At 46.5% G+C, this 20,556-nt stretch overlaps 1 protein-coding gene across 1 annotated transcript in view; it reads left to right on the forward strand.

Moving 5' to 3' along the window:
* Positions 1-19,268: 19,268 nt before the first annotated feature.
* Positions 19,269-20,556, forward strand: part of LOC102368792 (putative short-chain dehydrogenase/reductase family 42E member 2) — a 31,669-nt gene continuing 30,381 nt past the window's right edge. The window contains exon 1 of the mRNA XM_006026141.1: positions 19,269-19,505. Within this exon, the coding sequence (XP_006026203.1) occupies positions 19,269-19,505 (237 nt within the window). The remainder of the gene's footprint in view (positions 19,506-20,556) is intronic.

A 20,556-nucleotide genomic window follows, 5' to 3' on the forward strand; every position in this document is an offset into this window, starting at 1 on the left:
TGTGAACCCCTAAGGAAAAGACTAGGGCATTAAACTCCCACTGATTTTAATGACACTAAGAGGCACAGTGGCGTCTCATCGTCTAACTCGTCATGTCATGACACCATGACTAGATGACAGATGAGAATGCCTGAACAGCAGTGGTCAGAAGGTGACCTGCCCAATGATTTACAATCGTGTGTAATATCTGATAATTCAATTTAAAAAATAGTACGTGCAATCAAGAAAATCAATTTACAAAACACAAAGTCTCTGGGAATCAATGTCATATGGACAAGCAGCAGCAGCATTGTCATCACCTGTCCAAGTGGGAGATCACATCCTAAACTGAGCCACTTTTGAAAGAAAACATGCATTGTTACCAGTATGGCTGAGACCAGTATGAGCGGTGAACAACATCAGTCCAACTGTCTATCAAGTGCAAGTGAAAGCAAATAAAAAGTCAAAATTAAAGTGGTTTTAGGTGTCACAATTGACGTTGTTGCAAGGTGATAAGATATAAATCAGTGTGGAATTGTCTGATTGGTAATCATTGTTGAGAATATTCTGTTTCCTTTCAGGGACAGATTCAATATGGTGCACTATAAGAATCACTGTGTACTACAAGGAGTGTTTGTGCTAATGCTGATCAAAATGGTGTCACTAAGAATATCGGGAGATGGTGTCGGTTATTGATTCCATCTACGATCCAACAAAAGGGAAACTTACTTGATTCTGAGGTCATTTTGGTGCAACAGCATTTGAAAGGAGTTTTGCATCTATTGGGTTTTGTTGTTTGGGCTGTAAGTCCTTGAAGTACTATCTTAACCAAGGATTTGAACATGGACAATTATGGTGTACCTTATGTGAACATCTCTACGAATACCGACCTCATTGTGGTGTGCAAAGTAACCCAGATACCAGATCTTGAGAATTTGCACGTGCAATTATGAATGCCAAGCGATGGCAAGAACTACACATTTATGTTTCCGCAGGATTGCATTGGACGCAGCGTTTGTGCTTTCAATCTTACCCCCACAGTTTATGGCATCATTGTTTGCTGAGACGAGGTACGCACCTTTGCACAACAAAGTGTCTATGTTTACATCTCCAGATATTACATCATCACTTGCAGCTTAACTAGGTCCTCGTTGTCAGCACTTTAATTGGCACATAGCTGTACACATCTTTGTTTGTGATTAAATTAATATATTTGTGTAATATGGATCTGTCTTGTACTTATCTTTCACTACGGATAATAATAGCTACACTATGCAGTGTATGGCCCCTGATGCAATTACAGGTCCTTTGCACTTTAACTGCACAAATCCATCTATAGCTTCTACAAATAAGACATGGATTAATCAAACATATGGACACTGCAATCAAGATGAGGAGAACATCACTTGGAGTATGGGATCAGCCATCATCAAAATCAGACTGAACTCTGGGGGTTGTTGAAAGGCTATTGGAATGTTGGGTCTTAGAGATTTTTGTTAAATGTGATCTCTGTCCCACATATTTATCCATCAGGACCTATTTGCATTAAACATAAGTCCTATTCCGTGGTTATTGAGCCAAGAAGAATTATTTGAAAATTGATTATTGCACTTGATAAAATGGATATTTCAAGCATTAATGGTAATTGCACTTTATATACTGTACTTTTAAAATTAGGTTGGAAACTGTGGCAGCAGAAAATTCTTAGAAGCACTAAACACTTTAGAAGAAGAGACTGCTCAAGTGTTTTATGAGGAGTTGCCACTGGAGTGGGTGCAATAATAAATAGATATGGAGGTAATCCAAAATAAAATATGAGCAATTACCAGTCAGGTGTGTGAACTTGACTAACTGATCAGTGGCTCATTAATTGTATTAGCATTACAGTTGTGGTTAATACCAGCCTTACTGGTGCAGTGGGAGAAAATAATAGAACAAGACAATATGCTTATTTTCAACATCCTCAAACAGAAGCAAATAAACATTGGGTTTACTTTAACTTTATATCTGGACCAATCTTATTCTGAATAAAATCATTCAGCAAGATTATAATCATCAAATTCCTTCTGAATTTAAGAAAATGATATGGAATATATCATCTCCTGTAGAAAGAAAATTAAGAAATTGGTGGATACTAACTTATTTTGACTACAATCCTGTATATAATATGATCATTGCTGATATTGTAACTGTTAAACCAAACAGACTAGACAAAATATTCCCTATTGTCCCACTTAGCTATGGGTGAATAATACATTAGTATATCTGACATTGACCAGAAGGTAGGGAATGAGAATAAATAATTAGTGGAAGGCAGTCGATTCCAGTGGTTGCACTTTCAAACTTCAATTAGGTCTCAAATGTCCCAATCATGCCCTAGACCGGGGGCGCTGGGAGCAAAATATGTTCCATGGGCCAGATCTGGCCCACCAGGCCATTCTATCTGGCCCGGGGGGCCCCCAAAAATTTAGAAAATTAATATTTATCTGCCCCTGGCTGCCTGTTAAAGATGACAAGGCACCAGCAGCAGTAGAACCCGGGGGGAACTGGCAGCAGGACACAGCAGCTGCAAGGCCTGCCCACCTCACCCCCAGCCTGGGACTCTAGGGCTGTTACCTACGTCCATGTGGTGCTGGAGCGGCTGGGGGGGGGGGGGGGCGGGGAAATGGGGAGAAACAGTGACAACAGGCAGGAAAGTGGGCAAATGGTGGCGGTGGCAGCAGGTGGAGGGGCAAGTGGCAGCAAGTGGGTGTGCGGGAGTAGTGACAGCTGTGTGGGAGTGCGGGGCCCAGGCTGGCAGGACCTCTATGGAGCCAGGCTGGCTCCCCCATCTCCCTGCTGGCACAGTCCAGCTCCATACAACCCCTGCCAGCCTGGGCCCTGTGCTCCTGCTGCGCTGCCCTGGGCCCCTGATGGCACTGGCCCTGGCACACCATTGTGGGCCCTGCACTCCCACACAGCTGTCACTGTGCTTCCATGTGCCTGGTTGCTACTGCTCACCCCTGACCTGCCACTGCTATTTCCCCACTTTCCTGCCTGCCACTGCCGTTTCTCCCCACACCCCACCATAATATGTACCCACACCCACCCTCACACTGCCATACGCACAACCCTCACACACCCCAATCACCCTCCGCCCACAATTTCCCCCACAAACCCCATAGCCACCCACACTTCATATATCCACACACACATGCTCCCTCCTCACACATACACACCCACACCCCTCGAACCCCATGCACCCCCACACACCCCCACCTATACACCCCCACACACCCACACCCTCCTCCACACCCCACATACCCACACATCCACAGCTCCCCACAAGCCTATCCCCTCCACCTCCCCCACAATATACAAGAGTAAGACTTTATTTTAAGCTATTATACAATCACTTCTAGGTACACTTCACAAACACATGTAAATCAGGACAAAAATATTTTTTGAAATCAAATTAATGAATGTTGTAGTAGATGTTTGATTTTTAGAATATAATTTGGTATTTTTCTGGTTCCAAGATGGCAAACCCCTTTGCTGAAAGGAGTAGTTCTAGGGGCAAGGAGAGAGACTTCTGGTGGCAAAGGTCAGGGGTTAGGGAGCAGGACTTCCGACACCAAGATGGTGACCAGGGGGCAGGGCACCTGTCAAGGGGTGGGACTACCCTTGCAGCCTTTGACAGCTTGTCAAACTCAGTTAATGGCCCTTCAGATGAAATAATTGCTCACCCCTTCCCTAGACCTCACAGACTTATGTCTTAAAATCATATCTACTGTATTCATTATTTCTGTAGTGCCTTTTACCTATCATAACACCTCTGTTATCAGACATATTGATTACAAGTATTTATCTGTTGCAACAGTTTATTCCTATGTAATTATAAATTATTGTTTTTATTATTTGATAGAATATCATAATAGGACCCTTTGTGTTTGCAATGTTTTCTATGTTAAAGGTTGTGATTTTGATTTCGTCATTCCTAAGGATTTGTTGATATAAATGAATATGAAACTTGAAACATTTAATAACATTACACATGTACCCATAGAAATAAATCGGGAACTAACCAAGCAATTATTAGTTCACCCAAAGTTATAACAGTTACTTATTATTAATGTTAGGAAGGCTAAACAAACTATGGTGGAAGTCGTCTACAACGGAAAGAAAATAATTCAAATTCTCCATAAGATTCAGGAGACAGTTTCATTGTATGTGGGAAACATATACCCATGGTGTCCTAAATTTAATGTTACATCCAATCATGATGTTATGTATGCAGGTGTGTCTGATGTTGTGCATGTCTGGGGTTGTTTGTATAATGAAGCTCCTTTATGTTAAAATGAAGATTATGTCAAAGGCAAAGTTAGACGCGCATGACAGGGCTTGGATAGCTTTTTTAGCACTCCACAGTCCTAATGGTACCAGAGGTGGTAGCACCCCAAGGGCTCTGTTTGCCCAACTGACTGCCCATGACTACTGCCACTTTCTTTGGGGCCTAGTACAAGAGCCCCCATTCCCAAAGCTGTTCCCTATCGGACACCAAGGACCTACCAGTTGGCACATGTGGATGTAGCCATGCCTCAGCTTACACACAACATGGCTTGCAGTGCCTCCAGCTTTTTCAAAGGGGATGTAAGTGATGCTGCCCTAGTTTAGCTGCCTGTTTACACAAAAGTATGGTTGGTGTCCATCAGTAGAAGGTGTTCCCTCCAAGTGGCAGGGCCCTGGGCACTGAGAGAATGATGGGCAGGGCTGCTGGGAGAGAAAGTGACAGAAAAAGCACATAGGATGATGATAGGATGGCATAGTGGGGTGCTGACTGGATGGATGGCTGGTTCTTCCCAAGGTTGGTGTCCTCTGAGCTGTCTTGTTCTGAGTGCTTATAGGTCATCTGCTCAGGGGACCTGAACCTGAGGAGGGATTCCCCAGTATCCTCCTAGAGTTATGCATGGGTCACAGCTTAAGCTACAGGCTCATCACAGTCCTTCTGTTCAGCTTCACTGCTATCACTGGATGGTTTTGCTTTCACCCCAGAGTAGCAACAACTCATGACTCTGTGAAGTCATCTCCAGCCAGTATGTGCAACAGTGCCTCATAGTGAGAACATGTCACCTGCCAGGCAATAGGAAGTTATTTGGAATCATAGGCTCTTTGGTAGGCCATCTCTGCCATGATCTGCTCATACATAGCCTGGTTTCAATAGCTCTTCCTAAGGGAACCTGGGTGCTCTGCACACCCTAGATGGAGATCTGTGCCCTCTGCTTACCTCCAGGTGGTGGAGCATTTTCCAGATGCAGAAATTTTGAGTGCAGGTAATGTGGTGTGGTGCGACAGGCAGGTGAGTGCATGAGAGTGCACTGCACTCAAGAAGTCAAGTTCCTGAGCTGGTAGCAGTGGCATATCGATGGGGACAGTGGGGGCCATTCCCCCTGGGCGCTGACTGCGGACAAGGGGGTGTGGGGGACAACGCAAATGCAAGTATTGACCCCAGGGCATGCCATCATGCCTACCTTCAAAAGGTAAGGTTACATGGGGCATAGACAGTGACCTAGGGCAGTGGAGTTAGGAGCGAGTCTCAGAGGGGCCACCCGTGATAGCTGGCATCCCACAGCTCTCTTCTGCACTAGCTGACTGCTCCCTATTGTGCTTTGGGTACAAACCAATATGAAGTGCACCCCAATTAAGTGCTTTGAAGTTGTTCCTGTTTCATCTATGGTCATGTTTTATAGTTTGGGCCATTTTGTAGCACCTCAGGAGTGTCTCATCTGGCCTTTCAGTTTTTTCAGTACTTTAGAGGCATTTGGAATGTTATGCATGTTAAAGTCTGCTGATGCCTTCATTTACTGGTATGTTTCCTGTGATTATCCCTTTATTTCCTGTGCCTCATATGAATAATTAATCTTAAATAGCCTGAATATATGTTAAACTCAAGCTAAGCCAATTTAAAGTTAGGTCTCTGTCCTCTGATCTCCCATACAGATGAGAACGCTATGAATTTTCTTCTCTGTATAATGGTGTCAACTGCCACCAATTAAGTTTAATCATTCACTCCGATTCATTTTGATCTTTGCTTGATTAAAAGAAACAACCTTAGCAGCGATATCAATAGCAAGAAATTTAAAAAGCATTGGGACTCCACCCTGTGGCATTATAGTTGCTTCTAAACATTCTTCCCAGTGTGGGTGTTAGTATAATTTAAATAATGACTGGCTAGCAAATTACAAAGTATTTCAAAAATTTTTAAGTTGGTTGTAGTTGCTCTTTTGCAATGTCTATGTATCTTGGAAAGCTTTTGAACATCATCATGTTGCATTTAATGCAACGATATAACCCTAGGGACATCTTGTTGGTTTTTCTCTTTCTGTATATTTTTGTGACCTGGGAGTAAGCATATAAAGAGGTCTCCCACTAAACATAGGACGAGAGTTATAGCTGGGGCAGGGCGAGAGAGAGAATCTGATAGCTGAGCAAACACATAAAATGAGCTTCTACTCTAAAGCACACCCCTAAAATATCATCTATTTGTTCAACCGATCAAATTTTTCTGTGCTTAGAGTCATTACTCTATTATATACTCTATACTTCCTTACTTTAGTGATAAAATGTATTTTACTATGGTTTTTAGCACAGTAGAAAACAAGTATAGAAATATATAATATTGCATATGGTATAGAATAGTGGAACCATCAGCTGGTACTTGTTGTACAAAGATGTTAGTTAAATAAACTTTATGTTAGTGGACAGAGCTTTATCCTTAAAAGCAGGTAAATAGTCTAAATTTAGGTGGATTACAGAATCACAAAATTGCTTTTTGTTCATCTCAAAATGAGAGTCTCTTCCACTTAGTTGCACAGAATAACAGAATTATTTCTACCATGAAACAACATATTCTTTATACCTGTAGAGCAAGGTTTTTATATGTTCGACTGTAACTAGGTCATGCTCCAGGGGTGGTGATGATGCCCTCTGGTGACCACACAACCCATGCCTTGTCTGCCTGTAGGACACCCCACTTCTTCTTTTCTTGCCATGTCTTGATGTATTTATTGGATTGAAAGGGGAGGCTGCCTAGGGCTCCTAGAGCGAGCCTCAAACCGTCTAACAGCTAAGGTCCCTTCTGGACTCTGCTGTCTTGATCTTGCCCTTAAGCCAAGTGGGCACTTTCAGCCCATCTGTGGCCCAGGACACCCTTAGCCTTAAGGGCCAATCGCAGCCTCTGACCTCCCCTTCAGCTGTCCCTACGTCTCGCAGGTGTCACTGCACCATCATTCCCTTGTCGGGTCATCATCCTTCTCGGCCTCCACCCTTTTTCTCTAGCTGGACCTTTAAACTCAGGCCCACTGTACTGGACTGGGCTTCTGGGCACCAGTTCTATCTTGATTACTTCAGTTCTGGGCCCTGTCTCAGCCCTGATCTGGGTTATGAGCCTGCTTCAGCTTTGTCTGGGCCCCTGGACGTGACAGGCTTGAGTTGAGCTCAGCTGCAGTCCTTCCTTAGGCTGCCACCCTATAAAGGCTCAAGCCCACTCCATGTCCTGGGCCCTCTCAGCCCTAGGAGGGCTCAGGACATGCTTGTGCACTTGGGCACTATTGGGACCTCCATACCACCCCTACTAGTCTCAAACCCAAACAGCCAGTATAAACTATAACAAAGAAATAAACCCTCTGAATACGACACCAGCCAACCAACTCTCGGTCCAAACATACCTGTTGGTACCACCAGGCTTCCCCTTATCCTGGGTCACATTCCTCTGCAAGACAGCAGTGTTCCATTTGCCTCCCCAAGATCATACCAGTGCCAGCTAGGAGCTGTCCTGGCCTCTCCTGCTCCTTAGCTCCTTCCTCTGCAGCGTCTAGGGCCAGACTGACTAGGTAGACTCAGGCCCTGAGCTTATACCAGGACCAGGCAAAATATGGCCCACAGGCTGGATCCGACCCACCAAGCCATTCTATCCAGTCTGTGGGGCCCCTAAAAAAATTAGTAAATTAATATTTATTTGCTCCTGACTGCTGTTAAAGCTGACATGAGCCAGGGGCAGTAGGACCCAGGGGGAGCCGTCAGCAGAATCAAGCAGCCCACCCCCGCCCCGCCTGCCCACCCCCAGCCATTTCATTCTCTTCCTGCCCCCACCCTACTCTGGCACCACGTGGCTGTATTGCCGGGTGGGGGAGCACAGGTCCGTGTTGGTACATGCACGTGTGTGTAGGCAGGGGCAGTGTGGGTGTGTGTTCCTAGTACCACATGCACACCCCACCCTACACATGCACCCACACCCTCCCTCGCACTGCCATATATGCAGACCCCCACACCCCCTCATACACCTCAGCCACCCTGCCCTCACAAACCCCATACCCACCCACACCCCACATACCCACACACCCACAGCCCCCCACTAACCTATACATACCCCCCCATGATATACAAAAGTAGGACTTCATTTTAAAGTTATTGTGCACTACACAAACACATGTAAATCAGGACAAGAATATTTTTAAAATCAAATTAATGAATGCTGTAGATGTTTGATTTTTAGAATATTATTTGTATTTTTCTGGTTCTGAGATGACAAAAATCACTTGCTGAAACTAGTACTTCTGGGGGCAAGGGGAGGGACTTCATTTGGCAAAGGTCAGGGGTAAGGGGGTAGAACTTCCAGTCACAAGATGGTGACCAGGAGGCGGAGCACCTATCAAGGGGTGGGGCTACCCATGCAGCCCTTGGCAGCTTGCCAAAACTCTGTAAGTGGCTCTCCGCCCAAAATAATTGCCCACCCTTGCACTATACACATACACCTGTCTGGTCAGTTGACTCAACTGCCATCACAGGTGTGTTTATTCTGAGCCTGAGGACCTGTGGCTGCTTAGCTGCAAACATTTGCAGCTCTTAGCCCTTGAGTAGCCTGGCTGTCTGTCCCTTGTATCTGCTTCTGCTAGCTTTTGGCTACACTTCAGCTAGTAAATAGCTAGGTCCTTAGCTGCTAGCTTTCCCTGAGCCAGCTCACCCTGCTGCAGTTTCCTTCTGGCTGCCTGTTACATAAACATCCATCCAGATTCCAGGCTGAGGTAGAAAGACATATATATGAAGTGACTTTTCCTCATCCAGTATCAACAACTCTAAAAGAGGAATAAGACTCATGACCAATGAATCAATAAGGGCCCCTCCAGAGGTTCAGGCAAAAGCATTGTAACAGGGGGCTTGCTCGGGGCCGATCCCCGTGGCCTGTCCGCCTGTTCTTGGGCCAACCACCCGCCTTCTCTCCCGGCACGCCTTGATGTTAATTGATTCATTAATTGATGTCAGTTAAGCGGGAGGCTACCCATTTTGGTGCCCCAATGCCAGGGGGTCGCTCCTTTCTCTCTGCTCTCTGCAGCTCCTTTCCTCCCCTCTACCGCAGCCCAAGCCTTGCAGATGGCATCTTGATGTTCACATAATCACTGGCCCCCATGCTGGCCCCCAGAATCGTCCTAACAGGACCCCTCCATGATCCCTCCACTCAGACGGCCTCTCCGCCTTCATTCAGGCTACCTAGCCCTCCGAAACTATTTTCCCCTCTTGGGTGTGGTCCCCCCAGGACCTCTGGCTACCAGCCCTGGCCCACCTCCAGGCCAGTCGGCACCCCAGGCCCCCGGCTCTTGGGCATCTCTCACGGTGGGCCCCTGGCCCTTTTGACTGTCCTGGTCCTGGCCCCAGCATAGGCCAGACGAGGGGACTCTCTTGTTCGGGTCAGGTCTCTAGCCCCTCACTCTCTCCCGGGGTCTGCCCTCTGGGCCCTTCACACAAATGGGGTTACCCACCCAGTGGTGGGGTGCCTTAACCACTAGGGGTTAAGGCACCCCAACCCACCTTTCACTGGGGTGGTAACTGGTCTGGCATTTCCTGGGGGCTCCCGTGCCACTGAGAGCCCCACCAGGCCATCCACTCCTGGCAGGGTGCAGTTTTAGGTCGTACCCAGGACCAGGACCAGGACCAGGAGCCTCCCTACCATCCCCTACAGCTCCTCCCTTACCTCCAGATGATCTCAGCAGCTCTGCAGCCAGGCAATGTTGTTGCCTGGTCTCTAGGCAACCTAACTGCCCTCTTTATATAGACAGCCCCTGACTCCAAAATGGCTGCCCTCATCAGGCACCTGGTGGCTGCCAGCTCCAGGCCCTTAAAGTGGCAGGCACACACAGTGCCCTGCCACAGGCATGCACGGCAGGAGGCATGATTGTGGGATCCAGCATCAGATCCAATCATGCCTTATTGATGGTGCAAGGGAAGCCCAGGATTGCCATCCTGGTGCAGGTGGAGCTGGGTTCCCCCTGGAACAGGCAAGTAGCAAGCTCCCACAGCTGTGAGTCCTGCAACTGATGGGACTCATGGCTGTAGAAGTGCCCCACACATTGGGAGGGGCTCCCAGCTGTGGGGGCATAGCTGTTTTGATACATGTGCAAATTAAAGCTGGATAGAAACCAGTTATAAAGTTGTTGCACATTTTCTATCCCTAACTTTGTATCTGAATGGACCCTTTATAGTGTCATAGTTACTTTGTAGGGCTCTGCGAAGCTTTGGTAGCCAATTAGATTTGGAGGAGATTCTGCCCAATCCAGCAACTGAATCTCCAAATCCAAACTGAATCGGGACACCCATTAAAAGGTCCAAATCAATTCAAAAGCCTCCAAATCAATTCTGAAAAAAATTCGGAAAGATTCAGAGATTCGGAAGGCAGGCTTGTAGGAAACAGAAACTGAGAAGAGGGAAGGGGAGGAGGAAAAAGACTGTTCTGATATTGACGTCTGTAGCTGGTCAGTGACTATGATCTTTTCATGAGTTCCCTTCCAATCACAGTGCTCTGGGGGTGGGATGTAGAAACAACGTATAAGGCTATGTGTGAAATGATCTGTGCCTTTTGTGAGCTGTCTCTCAGACCAGCAGCATCTGAAAGGCTCTGGCTTGCTATCTAGTCTCTTGGTAGTTAGCTAGTCTCTCTTCTTCTGTGTTTTCCCTGACAGTGTGTCATCACTGCTCAGGAAAGCACAGCATATATTACAGACACATACACATTTTGCAGCACACCAAACATTACAAAGCATGCTAGAAAGGCAGGTCTTCTGGCAGGAGAGGGAGAGGGGCAGAGGAGAGCTGCAAGTCTCCCCTGCTCCCCCTCTCTCCCCTGCAAACAGACACACCCTCTTTCCTGGCAGCAATAAGTCTTCTGCTGCTAGTAGAAGCAAGGAGGTGGGAGCAGTGTCTGCACCTGCACCACCTCCACTAACACCAGTAATAACCACAAGCACCAGCATGTCATTCTCCACCCTAATTTCAGTTCCCAGCATGAGCCTTGCAGTGCCATAGGAGCTGGATGTGGAAGCAGAGGAGCTGAGTGCCTTAGCGAAGAAAATTCTGGGAAAGGAGGGGAAATCTGAGTTTGTGCTCCACACCCCTCAAAGTTCCCCTAGATGCAGGTCTCCTTCTCTGGAAGGCGCTTCGGAGGAGGTTGTGGGGGAAAATGGCTCAGCTGTTCCTGTTGTTGTGCCTCTGCCTGGTGAGGAGGGGGATAAGGCAGGATCCCTACCTTCAACCCAGAAGCGGGTGGGTACTGTAGTGTGGGATCATTTTGAGGTGGCAGATGATCCCAGGTGTGGTACCTGCCAGTATGGCCAAAAGCAGATCAGCCAAGGCAAGGACGAGAAACACTTTGACACCACAGCGATGCTGCTGTGTCTCAGGAGGCAGCACCCCTTGCCCTTGTTCCTCCTCAGCCTGGTACCAGTGGGAGTGTGCCCAAAAAGAAGTTCCCCTCTTGCTCCAAAGCCCCCATCCCCAAGAAGCAGAGGCAGGCCACCCTGGACCAGTGGGGGAAAGGTGCAGACAAAGGGGTGCATGTTCCCAAGGTGAGGGAGGTCACCCAGAGCATTGGGGAGATGCTTGTTCTGGATGGCCAGCCTTCTTTGTTAAGCGTCCAGGGTTCAGGAGGCTCATGGCACTCATGGCCCCATCCTACCAAGTGCCTGCACACACCACCTATAGCAGGACGGTGGTACCCTCCCTGTATGAGGCATGCAGGAAATACTTGAGAGAGGAGCTGCGGAAACAGGACCACAGGTAGCCTTGCACTTCACCTCAGACATCTGGAGCACCTAGGGTGCAGATCATGCCTACCTCTACCTCACAGGGCACTGGTATGATCAGTCGGGGCATCAGTGGGCTCTCCTTCAAGCAGAGATGATGGATGAGTCCCTCACAGCAAGAGAGATCATGGTGGCTATGAACTGCATGGTGCAGGGGTGGCTCGTTGGGCAGGGTGAGCTCACCCACAGGTTCATGGTCTCTGACAACGGGGTCAATATGGTCAGGGCAGTGTGTGATGCCAACTTTGTTGGCGACTTCTGTGTGGTGCACAAGTTCCACCTCATAGTCTGGGATGCTTTGGAGGGAGACAGGGCTCCTGGTGATGGCACCATCACTACCACTACCAGCCAGCTCATTTCAAAATGCAAGAAGGTGGCAGGCTACTTCCACCAGAGCATCAAGGAGGGCAAGATGCTGTGGGAAAAACAGGCAGAGCTGAGCATCCCACAGCACAAAATCATGCAGGATGTGGAGACTCGGTGGAATTCCACATACCTGATGCTCGAAAGGCTGGTTGAGCAACAGAAGGCCATCTATGAGATGGCCTTGGTCGGGGAGATTGGGATCAGTGCCCCCCCGCCTAACAAAACAGTGGGATACCATCTCCCAGATCTTGGTGGTCCTCAAGCCATTCCTCACTGCTGGTGATGCCATCCTTAGCCAGGTGATCCCCATAGTGAAGGAGCATGAGAATCAAATGGAGAAGTTCCAGGGATCAGTGTTCATGGCTGGATCAAGCTGCTTTCACCAGAGGTGCAGGCACTGGTGAAGCAGCTGAAGGAAGGCATAAAAAATGGCTGGGTCCGTTGCGGTCCAGTATGGTCCACGTGCTGGAGGGCATGTGCGACCCAAAGGTGAAGGGGAGCATCTGCAGCAGCAGAACCCTCAATCGCTGGATGGAGGTGCTGGTGAACACAGTCAGGGAGGCAGAGGCAGGGGGATGTGGAAGAGGGGGATCCACTTTCCTGGAAGAACTTGGAGGTATGATTGGGGTATGGGGAAGGAGGAGGCCCCAGGTCTTGGGCATGACCTAAAACTGCACCCTGCCAGGCTAGGGGGGCCTGGTGGGACTGCTGGTGGTGTGGCAGCCCCAGGAAATGCCAGGACTGTGAACCTCCCTGGTGAAAGGTGGGTAGGGGTCACCTGATAACCTCCAGCCACCACATGCACACACAGTCCTGACTGGGGAAAGCCAAGACTTGTAAGATCTTTGAGAAGCCTGAGGCTTACTGGTTGCAGTGGAGTTGTGAGGGTGAGAACAGGCAGGCAGCTCAGATCTGTCCTGAGGTACCCTCAACTGGTCCATGCTGGGGCCAGGACCCAAATGGGGCTTAAAAGGCCAGGGGCCCACCATGAGGAATGCCCAGAGCAAGAGGCTCGGGATTCTGACTGGCCAGGGCCAAAGGGGGGCCCATGGAACCAGCGTGCAGGGAGCAGATCACAGCTCTGCCCCAGGCTGCAGCCCCGTGCTGTCACTGCCCAGCGATCCCAACAGCCCCGACCCCAGCCACACGCACCCATCTCATTCCTGAATGCCGCTTTCTGCTCACCCGTGGGCCCAACCCAGCCTCCTGGTCAAGCACAGGTGCAGAGCGATTTAGGGAGTTTTGATGAGCTGTTCTGGGTGCTGACCTGGCCCACGACAGCTCACCAAAACCCCCTAAGTGGCCCTCCAGCCCAAATAGTTGTCCACCCTTTCTGTATGCCCACGCATTACTTAATAGGACAAATAATCTGCTTAAATTTTGGCTTCTTTTTAAGTGTTAGCAGGTCCTAAGACTGCAAAAGTCAAGATGAAAGTATGAATACACTTACTAGAACAGATATTCAAATTCAAAGATCTTAAAATAATTTTTAAACAGGATACTGTCACTAGGAGTTTTTTATTTATTCTTCATTATGCATTCACTGCATGAAAAACTGTTGCAAATCCAAGTACCCAAGCAAGATTTCATTTGGTTTCTGCCTATTAAACTGGAGTACATTTAACAAAGTCTCATTCATTTGGCAGGGAGAGAGACTCATTTGAGGATTCAAGTTCTTTCTTTTCCTTTTTAAAAAGACTTTCTATAAGAGACATAACATTTCTTAATATTGCATTATTGATTATTCTGTCTCATTCAAAATAGCTGCAGAAAGACACAGCTTTGTAAACACAGGATGATTTTGTACAATTCAATTATTGAAATGAGATAAATAGTAAATGTATACTAATGCTGCCTAGATATATCTCTAATGTTCCTACACCTGCTAATCTTATTATTCTTTCTGTAGAAAGGGCTGCTAGAAGGAAACTATTTGAGAGCCTTGTTACATGGCAATTTTGGGAGGCTTCTGGAGCTCTTACCCCTGGATTGTCTGTGTATTAACACCATAACGTGGTTTTAAGCACTAGTTGTGCAGCTTAAAGTTATGCTAGTCCAGTGCAGGATTAAAGCGTGGCCACTCCTCACAGATGTGCCACCTAAATTGAAAGTTCTCCAGTACTGCAGGATCTCTCACATGCATGAATGATGCGTGCTGCCGGTGGATGGGGTGGTGCTGGCAGTGGCAGGAGTATGGCGGTGGTAAGTGGGGAGCTCCCACAAACGCTGTCAGCACTGTTGGCAGCAGTAGCGGTGTGGCGAGCGTCAACCAGGGGTTAGCGACCACCCGCAGACACTGCTGGCAGCATCGGCAGTGGCCAGCGGCGATTGCTGTCTGCCCACAGATGCTGCCGGCAGTATCAGCGGTGCTTTTTTGTAGGGGGTGCACATGCACCTTCCTGCACCCCCTATGCATCACCAATGCTCACGCCCCTGCCTGAAGAGCAGGTAAGAAGCCTATCCTGGCTGACCAGCCCTCTAGTGGCAATTCACAGCTCCAGCTCCTAGTCCTGGGCCTGCTCACTAGGCCTCTGGTGGCAAGTCATAGCTGTGCAGGTCGGGGACAGTCAGAGAAGGCTCCTAGGCTAAGGGCGTGACTGCTCCAAATTCCAAGCTAGCACTAACACCAGTCAACATTTGTGCAGCTCACGGGATAAGGTGAAGCAAGACTCTGAATTGCCTTTGGGAAGGGAGTTGAACTGCCCACACTCTGAGCCCAACCCTCTCCTGATTTCCAGCCCATCCTCTAGCCTCAGGTAAGCGCTTCCCTTTGGCTTGTGAAACAGTGGGGCAATATATAGGACCTAAATTTATCTGGGAAAATTACCATGCTTGTCTGGGGAAGTTTGCTATCCTTGTGCTTTCGTTCCAGAAAGTACGATTTGTTTTGTCTCATTCACTTTGAAAGGAAGACTGGGGAAAGTTGCTAACATCTGACAAAGGTAATACCTCTTTTTTGGCTGATTAAAAGTATATATGTTTGACTGTTACTGTGTGTAATAAGGTACTTCATAGTTGTTCTCAAGGTTGTAGTGGGGTAGCTAAGGATTAGGGGTGTGTGAAGCAGGCCCTATTCAATTCAAATTTGACCCAAATCAGGGACAGTGATTCAATTAGTTGATTCAGATCACTGTCCCTGATTCAATTCAGCCAAATCCGAATCTGAAGATTCGATGCTGATTCGGAGAATCAGTGATTCGGACATAGACACAGCTTTAAAAGGTTTTTCTACATACCTTGAGATAGCAGGCACGGCTCATGATCGCTGCAATGCAAGGGTGCATGGAGTGTCCCACAGGAGTGCGGGGGGGCCCTCCACATGCTCGGCAGCGAACCCAGAAGTGGACCGGAAGTATTTCCGGTCCACTTCCGGGTCTGCTGGGGAGCGCACCAGAAGGGGCCCCATGTCCCCCCCGGCTCAGCAATTGACCACAGAGGGACCCCAGGTGCCCCCCCAGACCCAGGAGGCACCAGTCACTGAGCTGGGAGATGAGTGGGGGGCCCCCCTGCGCATTCCCTGGCAGACCTGGAAGTGGACTGGAAGTGCTTCTGGTCCACTTCCAGGTCTCCTGCCGAGCACACTGGGGAGCCCCCCGTGCTTCTGTGGGACACTTCATGCACCCCAGCATCGCAGCATTCATGAGCCCCTGATACCTAGAGGTATGTAGAAAAAAACATTTAAAGACATCTCTATGTCTGAATCTCTCCAAATCAATTCAGAGAGATTAAAGTGTCCTCTGATTCGATTTGGATTCAGAGATTTGGCCACCAAATCAGACCAAAACTCCACCAAATTGAATCAGGGACCGAAGCTTCACACGGCCCTACTAAGGATGCACCTACAATAGTTGAACTTAATCATATGTAGTCATGAGCATGCATAGGAGGCTTGAATGAAACCCTGCAAAAAGCCTCTACAAACTGAAGGAAATAGAGTTATACAATAGGTATTGGAACTAAATCTTATCTGATTGGAACTCTTACACCGCACTGAAAATTCAGCAAGAATACTCTCATGCTCTCCGAAACTGATGAATTCCCTTGTACTGACAGTTTTGGTTTTCTTTCAAGATATTTTATGTAACATTCTCCAGGTAAAAGGATTTCTTTTCCCCAGGAGATTGTGTACTTGACTAGAAGACTAGAATGGGATGTAAGTGGCAGGTGTCAGTAATTACATTTTTCAAATATAGGAACCAACCTGTTGCACTCAGCTTTCAGTTTGTTCTTGTGGTTAACTAGTGGAAGGGAAAACATTTTACAGTTTTAAGCTATAAGGTGGTGTGTTTGACACAGTAATAATCATTCTATTTCTTCTTCTTTAGAGGAGAAGAGGAGGTTTGTTCTTTTCCTTGCTAATTTAAATGTAATTCCTATTTAGCAATGCGAGTCACTTTAAAATTGTATGGATATCAGCAAATTTCTCTTATGAGTTTCAAAGTATAAAAGAAAATTACAGGTCTCAGGTTTTCTGCTCTGTTAGCTTTATGCCACTGTAGCTCTGTTTAACTCAATTAAATGATTTTGGTGTTAAACTGGTGTAGTAGAATGGGAAGTCTGGTATTCACTTGGTTGGGCCTAAAGTTTAAAAAAAAGTAAGTAATACTGAACACAGAAGTTATAAAATAAAACTAAGCAGTGGCAGTTTGTAACTATATGTTCTCTAAACTAGATTTTCTGGTGCTTTTTTGTGCCAGTGCAGACAAAATGGGCAGCTGTTAATCTCCCTGGGTTTAGGAGTGCTTAGCTGACAGAGACACCATGCTATGCTCCTGTAACTTCCCAGTTTGATCCTGCTGTAGGATAGTGGTGTAGGTGCTTAGGAGGAAATGTGTCTGCAGCACAGTACAAAGCCGAACTTAGGGATAGATGACGTGGGTGGCCAACGTCAGTCACATTGGGTGGCACCAAACATATACACATGCACAGCAGCACACAGCCCTGACAGGTCAGTGACACTGCTGCAGGCAGAGGCAGGCAAACAAGGGTTTGGGGCGCAGTCCAGCAGGGAGGCAGAGCTACAGGTACTGCCTGTACAGCTACAGCAACTCTCTCCAGTCTCTGCTCAGGAGGAACTGGTCTGGGAAGTCTGGGCCCCACTGGAGTGTGCCCCACATTCCTACCTGCTTGCCTCTGTCTGCAGCTGCACCACTGATGTGTGCAGGGCGGAGAGCAAAATACAAGTTCATTCAGGGTGCCATTTTCCCTAAGGCCGGCTCTGGTGATACAGCATTCTGAACTGCTGCATACTCTTTTGGTTTGCTGTAATGAATGCTTGAACCAAGGTAAAGCAATATCCACTCTAAACCCTGAATATCAGTGACATTCTTTCCCAGGTTCAGGAGAGCAGAGGCAATATTTATATATAAAAAAATCATGAAATGGTGTAATTCACCTCTCACTTAACCTACTTGTACATTGATGTAAACTCAAGTGATGCCACTGTGAAAGCTGATGTCACACAGACTGAGAGCGGAGTGCAGCAGGTTGGATTTGCATTCTGGTCAATGAGAGCCAATAATTGATTGGATTATTCTACAGCAAAGACATATCTGGTGTACCCCAAAAAATTAGCTGGCATAGCTATGGTGGAACAAGTTATTCTGCAGTAACCATTCTAAAGTGGCTCTTCATATGGATGCTCTTTTGGACTAAAAAAATCTTTATTCAAGAATAGTTGGTGCACTTGCAAGAAGGACTGATTATTCCGGAATAAAGTTGATTTTATTACAGAACAGAGTAAACACGGCTGCTGACAAGGATGGTTTTGCATGAGAACAACTAGGAACTGGGTAGAGACCACAAATTCAATTGCATAGGTATCCAAATAGGCATCAAATGGTAACAACTTTTGATGTTTACAGTTATGAGCAAGGACTCAGAAACTGGGAAAAGGTGATCCATACTAGTGGTTTGGAGCATTTTCTATATATACCCTTCTATACCAGTTCTATATCTTGGGCGCAGGACATCCCAAACCTGACTGCTGGTGAGCGGGAGGCTATAAATGAAGAGGGATCCTACTTATGCCATGTTTCTTGTACTCTTCTTTTAAAGCAGGGGTGTCAAATTTACAGCCCACAGGCTGGATCCAGCGCACAGAGCCATGTTTTCTGGCCCGTGACATTCCTAAAGGGGCCAGGAATTTGAGGTGAGGCAAGCAACAGTTACGTTAATCCCTATGTCATTGCTCCCACATCCAGATCTAGCCTGCAAGGAGCCCCATGGCCCCAGTCCATGCTGGGGGACTGAGTGAAATTTACACCCCTGCTTTAAAGTATCAGCTACTTGCCCTTGTCCAAGAAAAGATACTAGGCTAAGGTGGACCTTTGATCTGATCTAGTATGGCAGTTCTTATGTTCTTATTCCTTGTTTTGATGTTATATAAACTCATACATTTTTCGTTCTTGGAGGCTATGCTAATATCTATATATAATATATCAATTTATGTAAAGCTTGTAAATCTTTCCAGGATAGAAAGCACTAAAATAATTTACTTATAAACTATACATTGCAGATGACAGTGTTATGATTGCAGAATGTTGTTATTTCAGATAGAAATAAAACAAAAATTACATGCAAATTGCGATTAGAAAAAAAAGACTAAAATTTGGAATGAGCATTCATATTCGTTACTCATTGTACTTAGAAATCTTGAAATTAGTAATATGATTTATATTTAGATGTTCTGAAGAAATTATAATAAAGGAAAACAATGTTCTCATTAATGTATTTTTTAACCAAAAACTTAGCGAAGCTCTCACCATCTCAGAGTACTATGGAAGTGTTTTCAAAATCATCTCTCATTTTGTAGACATGGTGCAAAATAAGTGCAATGGGGTAATGCCCAACTGGAGACAACCATCTGACTACAGCCTGAATGGACATGTTGGAGCTGTGCTTAAAAGAAGCAAAAAGGCTGTGGTGACAGGAGGTGGAGGCTACTTTGGATATAGTCTTGGGTGTGCTCTTGCCAAATCAGGGGTCACCGTCACTCTGTTTGATGTACAGAAACCTAAATGGAAAATTCCTAATGGAGTCGTGTTTTTCCAGGTATCATGAAGTTTCATTTTCTACAGCAGTGATGTTAAAATAAGTGTTACATTTCTGTGTACTTTAGCAATTTTAATCGCTCAGTTCCATAAACAGAATAGCTATAAGCAATATTAAGGACCTCTTCAGAAGATTTCAGCTGCTATGTATGTCACTTTCCAAAGACCTCAAATGGTATAAATTAAGTGGAGCTGACCTACAAGCAGAAAGGAGCAAGAGAGTGGTTTGAATAACTGACAGTTGCAGCTTGTCTATGTCCTGACTCTGCAGATACGATGTGACTTTTGGGCCAGTCACTTCACCAATCTCTGTTTTGGTGTAACCATTTGTAAAATTAAAAGAGCTAATCTTACACAGGTAGCTGGAATGTCAGATTAAAAATGCCCACAGACCAAGATAGTATTCTAGCAACTGTCTGGCAGAAGTTTGAATCAAATTTGACGTTTGTACTTTACCACTCACCACTTATTAACCGTTTCATGTTTTGGTATCTATCTGTATAGCTAACCTGAAGCTCAGAACTGTGTCAACTGAACAGGCAATTTCATTGGGCATGTCTATGCATGCCCTACAGCACTGTTGCTACTGTACCCTCCTTTAGTAAGTACTAAATGACGGCATAGTAATAGCCATTACTGTGCTGTGCCAGCAGCACACGGTTATTTTAAGCTGCGCCTGCGCTGTAGCAGTATGCTATATCACAGGAGCATGTTGCTACGGTGACATTGTTGTAATGTCATGGTTTGTGCCAGTCAATGCTACATTGCTGTAGTGCGTTGCTATCCACTGGGTGCATCTACATTACATTAATGTGCCTTAAATACTGCACATTTAGGGAGTTTTTGGCATGCTCCAGAAAGGGGGGGGGGGGGGGGGGGCACTTTAATTAGTGGAGCTCCAAGAGCCATGCTAATTAAAAGCACCCAGAGCATCATGTGTATCAGTGTCCCCATGCTGAAAAATGGTGGTGGGGTGCTTTGAACTCAAGCTCGTCAAACGTGCTTTAGTTTAAAGTGCCCTGCCACCATTTTTCAGTGCCGGGACACTAATA

This window comes from Alligator sinensis, unplaced genomic scaffold (assembly GCF_000455745.1).
Source record: "Alligator sinensis unplaced genomic scaffold, ASM45574v1 scaffold330_1, whole genome shotgun sequence".
Classification (NCBI taxonomy): domain Eukaryota; kingdom Metazoa; phylum Chordata; order Crocodylia; family Alligatoridae; genus Alligator; species Alligator sinensis.